The sequence below is a fragment of the Zophobas morio genome, unplaced genomic scaffold (genome assembly GCF_036711695.1).
Source record: "Zophobas morio isolate AGI-343-1 ecotype UQ-CSIRO unplaced genomic scaffold, CSIRO_AGI_Zmor_V1 ptg000024l, whole genome shotgun sequence".
NCBI lineage: Eukaryota > Metazoa > Arthropoda > Insecta > Coleoptera > Tenebrionidae > Zophobas > Zophobas morio.
Window position 1 is genome coordinate 18,097,535 of NW_026972129.1, and position 18,174 is coordinate 18,115,708.

Below are 18,174 nucleotides of genomic sequence, written 5' to 3' on the forward strand. Positions count from 1 at the left end.
AGTTTATTTAAAAATTTTGAAAAAGTATTACGAAATTCGGAAAATGTAGGTAACAAAAATTTGTTTGTATTAATCTCGGATATTTTAATTTTATCATTGTATTCTTTCAAGTGTTAATTTCCATGTTACTAGTTTGTTAAACATATACATGACCTGATGATGACGTTAAATAAAGTCGAAACATGTCGTAAAGTAACTACAACCATTTAGTCTCCTAATCATATACTACGTTCAAGAGGCGGACAACTATCCCAAATTAAATATAAACTTGAACAGAATGGATCTCCATCATTTGTAGTACCTGTCCAAAGTTCTCAGAATTTTATTTTTATTAAATTTATGTTGTTAAGAAATATCAAAAGAATATACCTAAACTCAACCTTTAAAAAACAAATTAAAATACTGTGGTGTCCTGATTTGAAAATTTAAATTTCGCACCGAGAAAAAAACAACGCCCCTAACCCAGAGATATGGAGAAGGAGAATGAGCTTCGACTTCTGCGCATCGGTACACTATGGGGGCCGCCATTTTATCAGTTAACCTTAAAGTTTTGTTTACCTACGAGGTTACGACGTTGTTGAACCAGTTGTAATTTGGAGTTAAAGTTATTATTTAATTTGTTTTACCGTTAGTGTACGTGTGAACGTGCTTATTAGTGTTAAAGGACATTATTATTGACAACAAACATGTCTTGTACAGTTTCTCACTGTAAAAATTGTCAACGATTTCGTTCAGAAGGTATATCTTTTCATCAGTAAGTTTTCATCATTATCTTATTAAAATCGAATACGTAGATATTTATAATTAATAACAATTGGTTATTGCAATACTATGTGATCAATATTTATTATATCTGATTTTAGGTTTCCGAAAGATCGAAAACTTTTAAAAAAGTGGCTGATTGTTGTGAAAAAAGATGACAGCTTCAAACTGACTAAGTATAAGCTGGTGTGCTCAGATCATTTCACAACAGATTTCATTGTTGTAAATGAGTGAAAACGATTGAAATCGAACGCAATTCCCAGTGTGAATTTAGATGAAAGTCTAGAAGCTTCTTCAACTTCAATGAGTACTGTGAGTGCTACTTCAGCTGATATTTGAGAAGAGTCTCCATCGATTATACCTCAAGGTGTAAAGAGGACATTAAGGTTTGAATATTTTATTATATTGAATTTTTTACTACTGTTAATAATTATTATTTAGTGCTGCGCAGAGATACCATGGAAAAAGCAGTAGCAGTACAAGTGGAAGTAAAAGCAAGAACTCAAAAAGTAGTTCTGACAGGAGGGAAGGTGATAAGCTGGCGTTACATAAAGAAACTACATGAATTACAAAATGATGAATTCCTAAATGTTGCAAACAAGTTGAAAAAGGCAGATTTGGAGTGATGGAAACATAAAATGAAAGTTGTTGTTTTCCTGACAATATTCCTTATTGACAATAATTAAGTTCTATTATAGGTGAGTTTAGCAGCACAAACTCTTAGCAAGAGTTGCGGATGCACTTGAATTTTTAAAAGATCTTGGTATTAGTGACTTTCAAGGTTGTGAAACAACAATAGAATTCATCAGAAGGATAGATTCTTTATTTGATATTCTCAATTCCCGAAGTGTATGTGCTAAGAATTTTAAGGCACCTTTGAGAGAAAACAATGAAGAAATGTGGCGTCCATTTCTCATAGACACCAGTGAGTATCTTCTGAATTTGAAGGATGTCACTGGCGGGCCTTTGTGGTGCACGCCCCGAAAAACGTCAATTCTGGGCTTTGTTATTTCCGCTACGTCGTTAATGGGAATTTTTGATGAATTTGTTAGTAGTAAGAGGTTGAATGACTTGCTAACATAAATGTAGTCAAGATCATCTAGAAATTTTCTTCTGCTCAGTGCGGTAAGCTTTTAAAAAAACAATTGTATTACTTTTTTATGCACTGGATTTACACAAATCTGTATTTATTTTTCTATTTTCAGATCGAGAAATGGGTGAAACAATAACCCTACTCCTCTACGATTTTGTAAAACTTTTAGAAGATTGCTTCTATTTACAAACATAACGAGGGAAGGAGGAAATTGTAAAGTGCTTTGCACCACCTGTCTGCTCTCTGTTAGCATTGGCCCAAAGCAAAAGAGCACAAATGTTCAACAATCAGTTGACGTGTTTGTCTTGAAAAAATATGATCTCGATATTTTGACGGAAGCACTTGCAGATCATGACTATGAACGTCTAATTTTATTGGGCTGAGTGAAGTGGCAGAAAACGTGGCATATATTGGTAGCTATGTTGTCAAAATGCTGATGAAGACGTTTAAGTGCGCAGACTGCATTTCTTCTTGCATTGAAACACGAGGAAGTGACACAGTTTTACAGATTATTGGACAAAAAAAACATGGGTAAAATAAAATACTTACAATAGTTATTTTTTAAGTCTTAACAAAATTTTGATTTTAGGTGGGCTTATTAAACCTTTTGCTGGGGTTGTGAAGACTTGTTGTTACTGTTAATACGAAAAATTTTGCAACTCACCGATAAACTTCCAAGCGATGAACAATTTTTTAAAACTTTCGGCATGCCAGCATTCTTTTTCCTAATTTAGAAGACCCACGCACTCGAGACGGTGGCCATCGATGAAGGCCATTTATATATTCTTATTAAACAAATAATTAATGCCTACATGCGAATAAGAATGTTTAATTTGAGCAAAAGACTTTCATGTCTTGCTCAAGGCACTTCTGTTAGACATGTGTACACATAATTAGTACTGTTTTCGCATCAATAAATATATTGAAGTATAATTATGTTTATTTATTCGTTTAAGGTGAAATATATTTTAGTTGTGATTTATTATTAGGTGATTGTAATTAATGATTTTAAACTTCCCGCCCAATAATCAAGCAATTGTCTAGGGATATCAAGTTCTGTTAGTGATTTGTGATTATGTTGGCAACAGTCAACTGATAAAATGGCTGCTTTCAATTTTAGACCAAGGATTTCGTCTGCGCATGGGGAAGCTCATTCTCCCTCTCCATATCTCTGCCCTAACCCCATTTGAAAAATAAAAAAAATATTTCAGTAACGTAGGCAGGCAATCACCCATGTTTTAGTGCCATTGGGGGAATAGCGTAAAAGTCACCCTAAGATTGGTAGTTCTAGGGGCAGGTAGAATTCTAAAAAGACACTCACTCACTTCCTGTTTTTGGCGCGCCACTTCTTGTATTGGTGTTATGAGTGTCAACACGTGTTAAAATTAAGGGTAATTGTATAAACAAAAATAAATCGTCTCGACACCGCCGAATGACGGGTCCACACCCAGGTTTTTTGTTTTAATTGGCATTGTTCATGTGAATGTTTATGTGCAGTATCAGATTTCCGCCACCGTGAATGAGGTCGTCTAGCTGGTTGCTTCCTTTGCGAGGATGGACAGTAATGCGAGTGTTGAATCGAACGTCGCATATGTAATTTTCGCCACCATTAAAAATTTAAAAAAAACTGTGTATCTTTCTCGAATTTTTAACGATAATTGGATGAGCATCACATTTATACGAAATGAAACAAGCAACATTTAATTACGCCACACTCTCACAGTACTTTCGGACAACAAGAACTCACATGAGGTTAAAGTATACATTCATTCAAGTTAATTATTAAATCAGAACAGTTCATTAAGATTACATCATGACTCAACAAATCCCCGTATCATAAAAACATAAAACAATAATAATAGTTCGAGAATAAATGTTCAAATTCAAGCTGTGAGAAAATAATTCGGATGTAAGAAAATAACACATTAAAGTAGTATAAAATAAACATAAAATACACCGCCCAAGTCGAGTCCATGATATTAATTTAACTGATGGTCCTAAAGTTTATATTCCTCTACAAATGCGTGGTTCTCTAAGTTATTAAATGTTTTTTCTTATTTTTTATATTTTTCAAATGCCGAATGCCGTCAAATGAAAAATGAAATGAAATCACATGATAAGGACCAAAAAAACCTATTTTAATTTTAATGTGTACGTAAAAATCGAATCGAAAATCGAAAGGTTCATGGATCGACTTTTTCAGAAATCGGTAGGTTTTTGATAACAAATTTCACCGAGAATTGTCCTGCATGAAGAGCGTTTTCTGCGCTTCCAAGGACAAGGTGGAACGGACAACAGGTACCGAAAATTTGCGATGCAAATTTTTATCGTTACTTATCAGTTTTTATGGGGTCCTTGATGTATTTTCTGTGTGATATAGTTCCGTTTGCCACTCAGGACAGGTGACAATGTGGTAACTAACACTATAGGAAACATTAATTTTACATACTGGTGAGAATTTAGCGTGCAGAAAAAACCGTGTAGGTCAATATACTTTTTTTCTCACGTTTGATCAAATAATCTCTTTTTAGCAGTTATTGTAATATTTATTAAGTGTGAACTTCAACAATGGCCTTAAGGACTGCACGTAATCTGGCATATTGTTTAAATTCTATCAGAAACTATTCAACAAACGGTCCTCTGGTAAATGTTACTGTTAATGAAAAATCAGGTTTTGCAACGGTGACACTCCAAAACCCACCTGTAAATAGTATGAACTTGGAACTCTTGACCGAAATATCTCACACGCTACAACAACTGGAAAAAAACAAATGCAGAGGTTTAATATTAACTTCTGTGATAACATTTTAAAAATGGTCAAGATTTATTAAACTAATTTTTGATCTTGTAGGCCTCAAACAAGGTCTTCAGCGCAGGCATAGACATTTTTGAACTACATAAACCCAATTCAGATCGCATAAGTCAAACTTGGTCATTTGTGCAAGAAATATGGATTAGGTTATATGGCAGCGCATACCCAACAGTTGCTGTTATTAATGTACAAATTAATTATTAGCTGCGTGTATGAAACTGAATTATTTTTAATGTAGGGTCATGCTACTGCTGGAGGATGTTTGTTAACATTAGCAAGTGAATATAGAATAATGTTGAATAAGTTCACAATTGGTTTGAATGAGACACAAGTTGGGTTGACTCCACCAACCTGGCTTATAGACGCCATGAAAAACACAATTGGAGGCAAGCAGACCGAATTTGCGTTGACAGCAGGCACCCTTTTTGAAACTGAAGAAGCTTTAAAAATAGGGTTGGTGGACGAAGTTGCTCAAAGTAAACACGATGCTATTGAAAAAGCTGAAAAATTCTTAAATAAATTTAAAAGAATTCCTCCTCATGCGAGATCTATTACTAAAGCAAAACTACGTGGAGCTAACATTCAGGTAAGTGTAACATAAATTGAGAGAACGAAAGTTTTAAAACTGACAGTACCGGATTTTTGCCGTCGTGAATCAGGCCGTCTAGCTGGCTGCCTCCTTCGCGAGGAATGTGAGTGTTAATCGCACGTTGGATGTTGTAGCTACATGATCAGTGTAAATAGATCCTCACATAGGTACTGTTGTACTCAACTGTTTTATTTAAATTTGTCGCCACACCATGGTAATAATTTGTGTATTACCATCGTAAGTCATAATAAGTTGTACGTACGTTCTTTGTTCTAGGCTCTCGTTAGGAATAAAGATAAAGAAGTGAAGGGTTACGTAGATTTTATTACTGATCCACAATTTCAGGACACAGTTGGGAAATATATAGAGTTAGTAAAACAAAAATCAAGCAAGTGATTTTGTCATAAAGGATAATGTTATATTTTATATTTTTACGTTTACCCAAGTTTGATATAAATTGTCTAAGTAGTTTAAATAATTGTAATATACACGAAATGCACATGCTATTAGAGTATGAACGCTTTTTTTTGTATTCATAGAAAAATAAAGAACAGTTAAGTGTGATTAACTACTACTAGCAGTACTGTTCTGGCGGTGGTGGGACATACTTTAGTGCGCATTCTGCGTTACCAACTTGTTATGTTATTTGCATAGATTATGTGAATTATGTTTTTTTTTTATTTACTGTAAACACATAACTACTCTGTGTATCACAACAGCTAATAAATATATCAATGTCAAGATATTCAAATAGTCTATTTATATATTAAAAAAATGATTTTTCTGTTGTAGTTTGTGGTGCCCCAGTTTGAATTAAAGTTTCGCACTGAGAAAAAACAACGGCGCGAAACCACATTTTCACGGGTTTTCAGAATTTGTTTACATGTCAAATTCTGGCGGGATGTTTGGGTTAACAAAACTTACTTATTCTTCCTTCGCTTTCTTTAACTTCACTTTCGTAAACAAGTTATAGTAACACCTCCTACATGGCGCAGTTTATTAAAACGATAAATCCGAACGTACAACAAAATTGTTTCACAAGTGTGGACAGTTTACATGCCATATTATCATGGTTTATTGCTAATGTTTTGTTGTGAAACACCTATACGTAGTAAAAGCATGATATAAAGTAACTAGTTGTGTACGACGCGAGTCCGAAGTTTCATCTTAGTTGCAAAAAAGTTTAAACAGTCATAATTAAAGAATTCCTGTCAAGGCTTCACAACTATGCTAAATCACATGACTAGCTGAGTTTATAAAAACTTTTGATTCACACAAGTAGGGGTAGTACCTAGCCGACAAACGCAAAGTACCTGGAACCTCAGTTAGTCTATGAAGGTGGTTAAGCAGTTTCAAGTAGACTGAAGTGTTGTGATGGTCCAGTACACCGGAAATGTAGTAGCTGCCAGGTTCGGGAAGCACCGGGTCTACCAGCAACAACTCAGCGTTAGTAAGTCATTCCAGTTTATTTCACAATTCTTTATGATAATCTCCCATTCTGATAGTTTAGTGGTCAGTACACCCGTTCGGCAAGTGGGACACATGATTTCGAATCCCACTCAGATCGTGACATTTTTTTTCACTCGGTCCACTCGTCAAACGACTACTTTCTTGTTGTCTCGACGTTTCATCATTCCTACAGTACGAAAAAGTATATCCCGAGTTTTAGTTTGTCAGTTTATTGTCTATCTGTCTCTCTTCTGTACCCGTTTTTTTATACAGACAATGTCCAAAACTATTGGACCGATTATTATATTTTAAAAACATGAAACATGTGAAAGGTAAAACTTTAAGCAAAATTTGTGTAACCATCTCCCCCCACCGTAACACTGTGCATATTAACTGTTATTAAAATTTATTTTATTGATTATTATTATCATCCAAATGGGTACACAGGGTGATTTAAAAATGGCGCACTAACTCTAGGACATGTTGTATATTGAGCAAAGGATTCAAAATTGTTCACAATGAATCTGACAATAGCGGCTAATTTTTCACATTTATATTCTAAGACCCAAAAAATGCGAAAATCTATGTAAAAATTATAATCTCATTGTTTTTTATCTATCGTTCTTGGAATAACGGAAATGCAGTGTTTATTTTTCATGGCATAGGATTGGTCTACAGTGTGTTTTTTTTTACGAAATAGGGATTTATATGATGTAAACTTTTAACTGGTGTCAATGGTTTTTCTACTACGAATTTCCAATTTCTTTTTGTCACACGCTTAGTTTACATAATTTTTTACGAGTTCTGACAACTTTTATTGAGTCCAAGAAGTACGAATTTTCTAAAAAAATAAAATAAATAAAACTATTCCAATTTTTAATGAAGTTAGTCGACTGCCTTCATTAACAAGCTTTAACTTCAAGTGTTTGTTTATACATCATTGGAAATTTGTTTCATTTGAATGAGCTTGTCGGCTTAAAACAGAGGACTAAAATTATTAATTAAGCCACAGTCGAACAGAATGTTTTGAATATTATTATTATATCACTTTTATTAAATAAAGATGTGCGTATTCTCATCTTTTCGATAAAATGGGGTGACTCGTTCTTAATTTGACAACAGTCTGTCCAGTAGTTTCGGAGATTATGTGCCTGACAAAAATCAACACAGACGTCAGACAGACAGACGTACGGAAACGGGAGACTACTTTTTTCGTACTTTTGGAGTCTTGAAACGTCGAGAAAACATAAAAGTGACCATTCGTTCGATTACGCTCAGGAAACATCGCTTGCCGAGGATGTTAACACGTCTGTATATTTTGTGTTACTTATTATTAAGTTTTTTCCGCTAGCGGTCGAAATTTCCATAAAATTTACGTTTGTTCTCATACCCGTGTTGATTTTTTTAACTTTTATGTTCTACTTAAGTTGCCTGTGTGCGTAACTACATATGTTACGAAATACAAAAAATTCAAACAAGGCAAAAATATTCAAAAAGTGTCATCACAAATCCAAAAATAGATATTAATGAATCTCCTATTATAGCAGCTAAAATTATCAGCCAGTTTATGGTGCGAGTGTTCTATGTTGAAAACAACATTGAACTACAAAATAATATCAACATTTCGAAATTTTCAAAACTAGTGGGACAGTTATTGACAAGAGAAGAAATTTTAAAATTCATAGAAGACGCTTTCTTTTTTTCATTATTAAAATTAAACTCGATTTTTTGATTTGTTTTAGACCGTTATAATAGTTGGTATCACAGGAGCACGCAGCACAGACGAATTCTTTAAAATGGAAATGGCTGATGTTACTGAGAGTTCGAAGGCACACAGACAAAATCCGTGTAATACCTCCAAGTTACTGTTTCTTTTTTGGGAAATGTTACAATATATTTTGCAAATGTCATAAAATGAAGATATGATAAAATGACTTAAATTCTTACCTGAAAATACGTACCTAATTATAACAATTCGGCACACCAAAAATGACGTTACAGGAAATTTCACAATTGTTGAAAATCTTGAAAGTAAGACAGGTTATTTGTTTTGCGCGAAATAAAATCACCTTTTACTCGTAGTTACACGGTTTATTTAATAACGCACAAATAATATAAAAATTACCGGTCTCTCGGGTCGGCACGTCTTTACCCTCTCGATACTTCTCGACGACTCCCCGAGAGCATGAAATAATAAAAATTAGGTAAACTACCCTAAAACGGGTGGGAGTAGGGTGGACAAATTGGCTACGCCCAAACCCCTGTTCAGGTAAACTGAACATAGTCCCCCCGTTGAAGTACTAACTTCAAGGATGACCTACTTATTGAGATAAACAATACATAATAATAAAGAAACAAAAAATGCCTAATTAAATGAATACATGTCAACTAATATTATATGACAGGAATTAAATGTAAATTAACAAGAGTGCAATAATAAAATGAAATATATATATATACATGTATAGCCCAATTGCGCATTACATTGGTAACGGGCTCAATTTCCGCACTGATCTTTGCACTATCCCGTTTCTGGTTCGCACTGACACAGTCCTTATTTCACCATCGCGACCTGGATGTACGATTTCAACCCGACCGAGACACCAACACAACGGGGGCACGTTATCCTCGTGCACGATGACGATGTCGCCCACATCAGGTTCGGCAAGTGACGTAAGTGCAGTACCGATCAAAAAATGGCCAGGAGTGAGTACGGATAGATCGTCGGGATTTGAGGATAATGGGAGTTATAGGTTGAGAGTTAAGACACGCCTCGATCAATGTCAAATAGGTATACATTCCCTCATATGTGAACAATGACTGCCCTATAACTCGTTTTAGATAATATTTAATGGTCTTAATGCCTGCTTCCCAAATTCCACCAACGTGTGGTAAGCGAGGTGGGATAAAATCCATCAGATTTAATAACACCGAAATGTATGACTCGTAATTCGCGATTGGCTCCCTTAAAATTTGATGCTGACGAAGTACAGTCGGTAACTATTTCTAGGTGAATTGCCTTGGTGGCAAAACAAATAAACAAACAAATATAAGCCTTTATAGACCTTTTTCCACGACCCCTCCCTTCTCGAATTAGTAAATTATCGTCTAGAAAGGGGTTTAATTTGATTAAAGGAGTAGGTTTTGGTAAGGCATTACCTTTTATGAGACACTTGAATTCCTCAGGAAATGATTCCTGTTGGACTATTTTAATAATAACGTTGCGACTATTTTCAATTTCCTTTACAGTTAGTGCGCTATTTACAGTTTGTCTATATTTGACTCTGTTGTAAAATCGTAAACAAAAGGCTACGTTTATTAATTTTGAAAATGATGAGTACCTTAATAATAAATCTGATGGTGATTGACCTTTATTGTGTACTACTGCCTTTGAATAGACGGTCTGACGTCGTTCTTCAATTTCGAAAATAATATTTGTTAGTACCTTAAGATCATTCGAATATGTGACATTTTCACGTAATAAAATTGGATATAAAAACGAGTGGATTTTTGGACCAACTAATAACTCGTCATTTAAGCTTTTATGATTAGATGATCTAAATGATGAGTCAAACAAAATATGTAATTGTGTCGTGGTACTTTCTTTAAGAACACCGTGGTGTGGTAAATAATAACTATGTGGATTATCAATTTCGTCTTCAGGAATTTGTTCCGCATGACCTTGTTGTAAATAGTTTGTAATTACTGCCGAAAAGGATACTTTAAAATTCTCGTCCTTTCGGAATTTGCATTCTAAAGATTTAAAAGGTTTTATGGCCCCTTCCTGAGATGTACCTAAGTTTGGGTTTTCCGCCTTGAACGGAAGTGGTACCCAATACCTTCCCATTTCTAAGCGTTTATGACCCTTCATAAATTTCTTTTCGCATAGGATTTCGTCGGCCGATTGAAGTTTTACGGAAGTTTTAAATTCATCTAATTGCCAAAACTTTCCAACCATCTGTTCTAGGACGGGTTGGACATAATAAGAAGAACCCTGTTTTACAACCCCCGGATTATCTCCATGAGCATTAACCACTACCCAACCGAATTTAGTTTCCTGTAGAATAAAATCCTTATTCAAACATCTCCGATTAGGCTGTAAAATTTCGAAGAAGGGTTGTGCACCTAACAATAAATCTATCGTCCCTTTGACATGAAATGCGGGATCTGGTGATTTGTTGTGGTGCGGAAATTCTAAATTAGCGATTGAAAATGACCTGGATGGTAAAAATTCCGAGATTTGTGGCAAAATAACACATGAAAGGTTTAATTCATAATGTCGGTAATTAGAATTAATTTTGATACTTGCTAATTGTGAGGCACTAGTATTACAACGGTTGACACCAGCAATTGACAAAACGTTCGGTTGTGATTTAAGATTTAATAATTTTCGCTCTGAAATAAAATTTAATTCGGAGCCGCTATCTAACAGTGGCCGCACTTGAGGTTTATTTCCAAATTTGCCATAAATTTGTACTTGGGCTGTTGGAAGTACTTTACTAAAATAAACTTGTTGAGAATTTGCCTTAAGAACAATGGATTGATCTGATTCGACTTGATTATTTTCACTGCTCGTACTTGGTATTTCGTTTGGCTCGGGATTGTCTACATGTAACAACGTATTGTGATGTCCTTTACAAATTTTACAGACATACGATGATTTACATTCCGTAACTTTATGACTGTTCTGAAAACAATTAGAACATAGTTTTTTGGACCTCACGATCCTTAACCTATCTATCACCATTAGGTTAATGAATTTTGCGCAACAAAATAAATTATGAGGATCGGAACAATATGGGCACGTTACCGATCTGTTTGAATTGGTATTTAAATTTGTTTTCCTGTTTTTATTTGTTGATTTTGCTGCTACTCTAAATGTTAATTCTGGCAGTTTTACATTAACAGCGCTATTTTGAACGATAGGAATATCATATTTTTTTGCAGATTTGGCTGAATATTTGGCTTCCAATGCCTCTAATTCGCACACAACGGTATAACATTCCTTGTCAAAAGTGATACACTGATCTGCCGTAGATGTTTGTTTTAAAATAATTTCCAGTTCCTCAATTTGACTTTGAATGTTGAAAAAATCGTCATACATTGACCTGGTTCTAGTCAAATATTCTTGTATTATTGACAAACAAGTTGTACTTTCTTTAGATGACTTTAAATCGTCTATGAAGTTTTGAGCCATAGTTAATTTGCGTTTTATCGCTCTCCGCTTAATATTTAAACCAGAAAGTTGTTCAGTAGTCATTGTTCACTAATGATCCAACGATAATCTACTTGACACTGATACGAAATACAGGACTAATGAAAAAAAGGGAATGAACTGCACTTACTGGTTGTCGTCAGATGTCACGATGCTCAGGATTGCCCTGGACGTGAAGCTGCCGAAGAAGTCGTCTACGGTCTGGCGATGCGGTTGTCGTCAGATGTCACGATGCTCAAGATTGCCTTGGACGTGAAGCTGCCGAAGAAGTCGTCTACGGTCTGGCGATGCTGTTGTCGTCAGATGTCACGATGCTCAAGATTGCCTTGGACGTGAAGCTGCTGGCGAAGTCGTCTTGGACTTTTAAACTGGTTGTCGTCAGATGTCACGATGCTCAGGCTTGCACTGGACGTGAAGCTGCTGAAGAAGTTCTCTACAGTCTGGCGATGTTGTCGTCTTCGGATGTCACGATGCTCAAGATTGCCTTGGACGTGAAGCTGTTGCCGAAGTCGTGTTGAAAATGACGTGGATGTCGTCGTTGGATGTCACGATGCTCAAGATTGCCTTGGACGTGAAGCTGTTGCAGAAGTTCTGGGGATGCTGTCGTCGTCGAATGTCACGATGCTCAAGATTGTCTTGGACGTGAAGCTTTTATCGACGATACAGGCGAGAACAGTACCACTAATTCCGCGAGATATCCGGCTCGAAGGACCAAAATGTTTTGCGCGAAATAAAATCACCTTTTACTCGTAGTTACACGGTTTATTTAATAACGCACAAATAATATAAAAATTACCGGTCTCTCGGGTCGGCACGTCTTTACCCTCTCGATACTTCTCGACGACTCCCCGAGAGCATGAAATAATAAAAATTAGGTAAACTACCCTAAAACGGGTGGGAGTAGGGTGGACAAATTGGCTACGCCCAAACCCCTGTTCAGGTAAACTGAACATTATTTAAAAAATTTCCAAAAGTATTACGAAAGTTGGAAAAAGGTACTTACTCTTCTCGTTTATTTTTGCGTTATCAGTGTGAAAAATGCTGCAACCAACGTGTGGGAAAGCATACTTTCGCTAAGATGCCATCAGTTATTGCGCGATTTCTAAATTTACTAGACGCCAATTTATACATTGGACACTCCTTTAGGCGTTTCTCCGCCACTTTACTGGTTGACTCTGGCGAAGACTTTTTAGGCCTAAAAAGACACGGCGGTTGGAAATCGTCTACAGTGGCCGAAAATTATGTAGCGGAGTCAGTTAAGAATAATTTAGATGTTGCCAATAAAATATTGTGCAAGAAAAATCTTGAGCGGAAATACCTAGACAAAAAATTATTATTAATAGTGTATATTAAGTGTGAAAATAAAATACCAAATTTCTAATTCACTGTCATTATAGTCCTAGGAATGTAAATGGCCCAATTTACATTAACGGGAGAAAAAAGATTTACACGATTTAAAGTTTACATCATTTCTGAATTCTGATAGAGTAGTATATCTATTTAAATAATCGATATAATTTTAGAAAAAGAAAGCAACTATTACTATTATTATGATTATACTGTTTATTATTTTAAACCTCCTTCACCGTTTACCACAGTGGCGGCTCGTGACTGTCTGATGTGGTGAGGCGATGATAGAAATTTGACAATAATAGTAATATTACCTGGTCTTACTAGTTAGTAATGATAGAAATCTTGCCTGAATACCGGTCATTCCCGGGTCAGTGGTAGGTTCTAATAATAATAATAATAATAATAATAATAAATAATAACACCCATAACACATTGAATCAACAATGTTTTTACAAGTCAAAATTTTGTTGAAAGTAGCACTTTCTTGGAGGGATTCGGGAATAGTTGTTGTGTCCTTTTCTAAACGTTTTAAACCCATGAAATTTTTAATGTGTGTAACGCGAGGCCGCTAGATGGCGCTACCAGAGTATCACCCCACTGGCGGAACCACCCTCGTACCTTCTTCTTCCCTGACTCCCTGAGTCGCGGACGCGGACGGTCGTGTTTTACATTGCGTTCATATTATAATAAAGTTTTATACACATTTATTATCAGTTTTGTGAATAAAGTTTTCGTAGAAAGAAAAGTGTTTTCCTGGTCGTGGCGAAAAAGTAATCGTCGCGTAACATGTGTACTTTGGAACTTTCATGTAACTTTCCACTTCGGATGAAATTCTTTAAATCGTTATTTCCCCGGATGTTGTGTAAATATTACGGCAGAGCCATTATTTATATGTATCGTAGGTACCAAGTTGATTTAAAAGACTTGGAGTACTGACGATCTGTCGCTTATCAATGGAAGTTAAATGAATTGCCGACGTTCTAGCTCGGTTCGCCGTGAAAACGGCGTTTCAAGAACCAACATGACGATATCGTACTCGGGATTCATTTTTCACTCACCTGTACCTATGAAAGAGACAATAACACAAAACACCAACACGTGGGTTTTTATTCACGTTCATGCTAATTACCCACGCACCCCGCAACCCTACCGTTCTGTAAAATAAATGGAAAAATGGTTTCATGAGTACGCCGAAATTGGCCGAGAAGCACCGAAGATATCGCCTCAGTTCCGAGCGAACGCATGTATAGGAGTATAGGAGCTAAGCCATGGAAATCCGTGTCTGTGATTGGACTTCGTTGGTTCAAGTGAACCCACGTTCTGGCCGCTTCAGTTAAAGAACTAGGGGCATAAATCGTACGGTATTCAACGAAAAATGTCAGCAGGAAGCGTAAAAAATAAAAAATCATGTACAGATCTCCCATTTCAACATATTTTTGTAACTAAAAATGCATTGAAAGCTCTTTTTTAATTATAAATTAAGTCAATCTGTTCTTAAGATATATGCTGTGAGGCGCCGCCTCACTTGCCTCATCTGACGAGCCGCCACTGGTTTACCATTACGTAAACCTGGCAATACGCACTTTAAAATGCTTATAATTGGTGCTGTGTGCTGTCAGACGTCAAAATTGACGCACAAACAAGTGGTCGATGAAAGAGAAAGAGATATGGAGGGGATTTTGTAAGTTTGGACCCACATTTATATTTATAAAAACAATCATGACTTGTTTCTTTTTAGCGATATTAGTAATATTTACACAGTGTAAACTTTAACAATGGCTTTTAGAACTGCACGTAATCTGGCATATTTTTCAAATTATATCAGAAATTATTCAACAAACGGTCCCCTGGTAAACGTCACTGTTAATGAAAAATCAGGTTTTGCAACGGCGACACTCCAAAGGCCCTCCGTAAATAGTTTGAACTTGGAACTCTTGACCGAAATATCTCACACGCTACAACAACTGGAAAAAAACAAATGCAGAGGTTTAATATTAACATCTGTGATAAAAATGTAAAAGATGGTCAGGATTTATTAAACTAATGTATTACCTTCTAGGCCTCAAACAAGGTCTTCAGCGCAGGTCTAGATCTGTTTGAGCTACATAAACCCAATGCAGATAAAATCAAACAAATGTGGTCAACTCTGCAAGAAGTATGGATCAAATTATATGGCAGCTCATACCCTACAGTTGCTGTTGTTAATGTACAAATTAAGTATTATTAGCCATGTGTATATAACTGAATTATTTTTAATGTATGTAGGGCCATGCTCCTGCTGGGGGTTGTATGCTAGCCTTATCATGTGAATACAGAGTAATGTTGAATAATTTCATAATAGGACTGAATGAGGCACAAATTGGGTTTTCTGCGCCAATGTGGCTTATAGACGGCATGAGGAACACAATTGGAAGTAGGCAGGCCGAATTTGCGTTAACGGCAGGAACCCTTTTTAAAACTGAAGAAGCTTTAAAAATAGGGTTGGTGGATGAAGTTGCTCAAAGCAAAGAAGAGGCTATTGAAAAAGCTGAAAAATTCCTAAACAAATTTGCAAAAATTCCTCCTCATGCGAGATCAATGACTAAAGCAGCACTACGTGGAGCTAATATTCAGGTAGGCGCAATATGCATCGAGCAAATGGCTACTTTCATGTTTTCTTGACGTTTCATGATCCCTTTAGTGTTTATCAAAATTTAAAAACCACCAACACTGCATTCTACAATGTCACTGAAAAATGTTACAAAAAGCAGGGGAGGTAAATTAGTCTTGAGACTCAAAAGATTTAAATGTTACAGAAAAATAATCAAGATGGATCTGTTTTAGAAAATGAATTATTTTATGTTATTTATCGTCCAACACAAAGACAAATATTTAAATATATTAATCGTGACATTAAAAAGATACCTAAGTAAATTTTATTGTCTGTTACTGACACAGTTAGTTCTCATGCATGGTTGAATTTTTGAATTCTGAACAGAGATTTTGAGATAAAGAATTTTCTCCGACTATAAAAGTACAATAAAGCAAATTCTTACAAGGATCACATTGAAACTTGTAAGAACAACTTTCGAAATTATTGGAAGTGTTGTGACCGAATTTGAATCAAATTTTCACGCTGAATTTAATTAACAGAATCACATTTGAATAATTTGAATTTGAAAGAAAATCAATAAAAAAAATCGTTAAACTTAGGCAACCATGTGCACGTTAACGCTTGTTGGGTACATGTCGGAAAACATGTAAATTTTTAAACGACGCCAACCCGTGTAAATTTAATTCATTGTTTGTAAAGGCATCGATCAGGTTAGGATTTTAATCGTTAACTGGTTCTAACACAATTTAACAGCCATTAGATTTGTCTAGAGTCTAGACCAACACTAGGAGATTTCATGAAATTCACTTAGTCAGGATAACACCCTTTGTTTGTTTAATTACGAATGAAGTTTCTGGATGCATATACTGAAGTGTTACATTATAACACTTCTTAATTCTTCACACAAGATTACTAATAGTTCATTTATGACAGTTAAGTTAACAAAATTCATTATATCGCGAATTGGCGGGGAGTTAAAATAATTTCTTCCCTTAGGCAGTTATCATCGTTATTAGCATCGTTATCATCATTGAGGTATTTCCTCGCAACGTTAAAGATTGATTACATCACTGAGACATTTCCTCGCAACGTTAAAGATTTCACGATGACTGGATATTTTTGTGTTTATTTATTATGTGTTTTGTTGGGGTAACTCAAAGTTAATTATTTTAAGTAACCAATCACTTGGATCAAGACATAATTTAACATAATGTAAACTCTTTGTTTGAATCGTTGATAAAGTGTGTCAAGTAGTAATCTCATGTAAATTTTGTTAGCTTTGCAATTTTTCACCTCATACAATATTTCTCTATCTCACAACGTAGAGTTCCATTTTGTCAGACGATCACAGCCAAAGCCAAATTTTGAATTTTTAAATTTTCCGCTGGCTTTCAATTTTTTTTCACATGTCAATTTAAGGCGGGATGTTTGGGTTTTCTCATAGTCTTAATATTTTTAGCAACATTTTGTATGGACATTATAGACACTAAGTTTTAAATTTTGTAAAATTGTATGACTTTTTTTTGTGTTTTTTTTTTATGATAAGTCTAAAGTTGTATATATGTTCGTTGTTCTAGGCTCTCGTTAGGAATAAAGATGAAGAAGTGAGGAGTTACGTAGATTTTGTTACTGATTCACAATTTCAGGACTCACTTGGTGAGTTTATAGAGTTAAACCTAAAACAGAAACTAAGCAAGTGATTTTGTCATAAAGGAAAATGTTATATTTTATATTTTTACATATACCCAAGTTTTATATAATTTGTCTACTTTAAATAATCATATTAATATGCAAGAAATATAGGTATACTTGTTTTGTTTATCACAGAAATTAATAAATATATCAATATCAAGATCTTCAAATCGTTTGTAGTATTTATTCTCCCTTGGCTTCCTTTTCTCCATTTTTGTAAATAAAATATTGTAACACCTTCTTCTATCCATCCGTCGAGCGGCTACTCTCATGTTTTATTGACGTTTTATGACACCTAGAGTATGAAAAAGTATGTGCCACGTTTCTGTGTATCAATGTGTCGTCTGTCTCTCTGTCTGTCACTCGTCTGTATTAGAGAGATAATCTTCGAAACTGCTGGACTAATTATTGTCAACTTGTGTGTGTGTGTGTGTGTTAGGAATATCGTTTAGATGGTAAAATACTACTACTATAGAGTATATTATAGGAGTATATAATATTATAATATATGGTGGATCAATCCTATGCTATAAAAAGTAGATAATTCATGTTTTTCTTTATATTGGATTCTAATAAATTAGTATAGCTATTTAAACAGTCAACATTATTTATAACA

The 18,174-nt window shown here is 35.1% G+C and overlaps 2 protein-coding genes and 1 long non-coding RNA gene across 6 annotated transcripts; all 3 read left to right on the forward strand.

The window, feature by feature from the left end:
- The first annotated feature begins 443 nt into the window (after positions 1-443).
- Positions 444-2,788, forward strand: LOC135135451 (uncharacterized). 2 transcript variants are annotated; one of them, XR_010281557.1, is made up of 6 exons: positions 444-754; positions 864-1,148; positions 1,204-1,406; positions 1,461-1,887; positions 1,968-2,386; positions 2,445-2,788. It is a non-coding gene; the product is annotated as an uncharacterized LOC135135451 (long non-coding RNA). The 2 variants fall into 2 exon arrangements; XR_010281556.1 differs by having other exon boundaries at positions 1,204-1,887.
- A 1,426-nt stretch (positions 2,789-4,214) lies between these two features.
- LOC135135354 (enoyl-CoA delta isomerase 1, mitochondrial-like) lies at positions 4,215-5,997 on the forward strand. Of its 3 annotated transcripts, none has more exons than XM_064064379.1 (5): positions 4,215-4,335; positions 4,390-4,651; positions 4,707-4,853; positions 4,906-5,253; positions 5,533-5,997. In XM_064064379.1, exons 2-5 carry the CDS (start codon positions 4,424-4,426, stop codon positions 5,650-5,652), a joined length of 843 nt encoding a protein of 280 aa, XP_063920449.1. In that variant the 5' UTR covers positions 4,215-4,335; positions 4,390-4,423; the 3' UTR covers positions 5,653-5,997. The 3 variants fall into 3 exon arrangements, with proteins under 3 accessions (XP_063920449.1, XP_063920450.1, XP_063920448.1); XM_064064380.1 differs by lacking the exon at positions 5,533-5,997 and adding an exon at positions 5,327-5,470 and having other exon boundaries at positions 4,387-4,651; XM_064064378.1 differs by having other exon boundaries at positions 4,216-4,335; positions 4,387-4,651.
- Positions 5,998-14,859: 8,862 nt separating this feature from the next.
- On the forward strand, positions 14,860-17,718 carry LOC135135353 (enoyl-CoA delta isomerase 1, mitochondrial-like). Its single transcript, XM_064064377.1, has 5 exons — positions 14,860-14,954; positions 15,012-15,276; positions 15,333-15,479; positions 15,539-15,886; positions 17,444-17,718. The coding sequence occupies exons 2-5, from the start codon at positions 15,049-15,051 to the stop codon at positions 17,564-17,566; spliced, it is 846 nt and encodes a 281-aa protein (XP_063920447.1). The 5' UTR covers positions 14,860-14,954; positions 15,012-15,048; the 3' UTR covers positions 17,567-17,718.
- Positions 17,719-18,174: the final 456 nt, after the last annotated feature.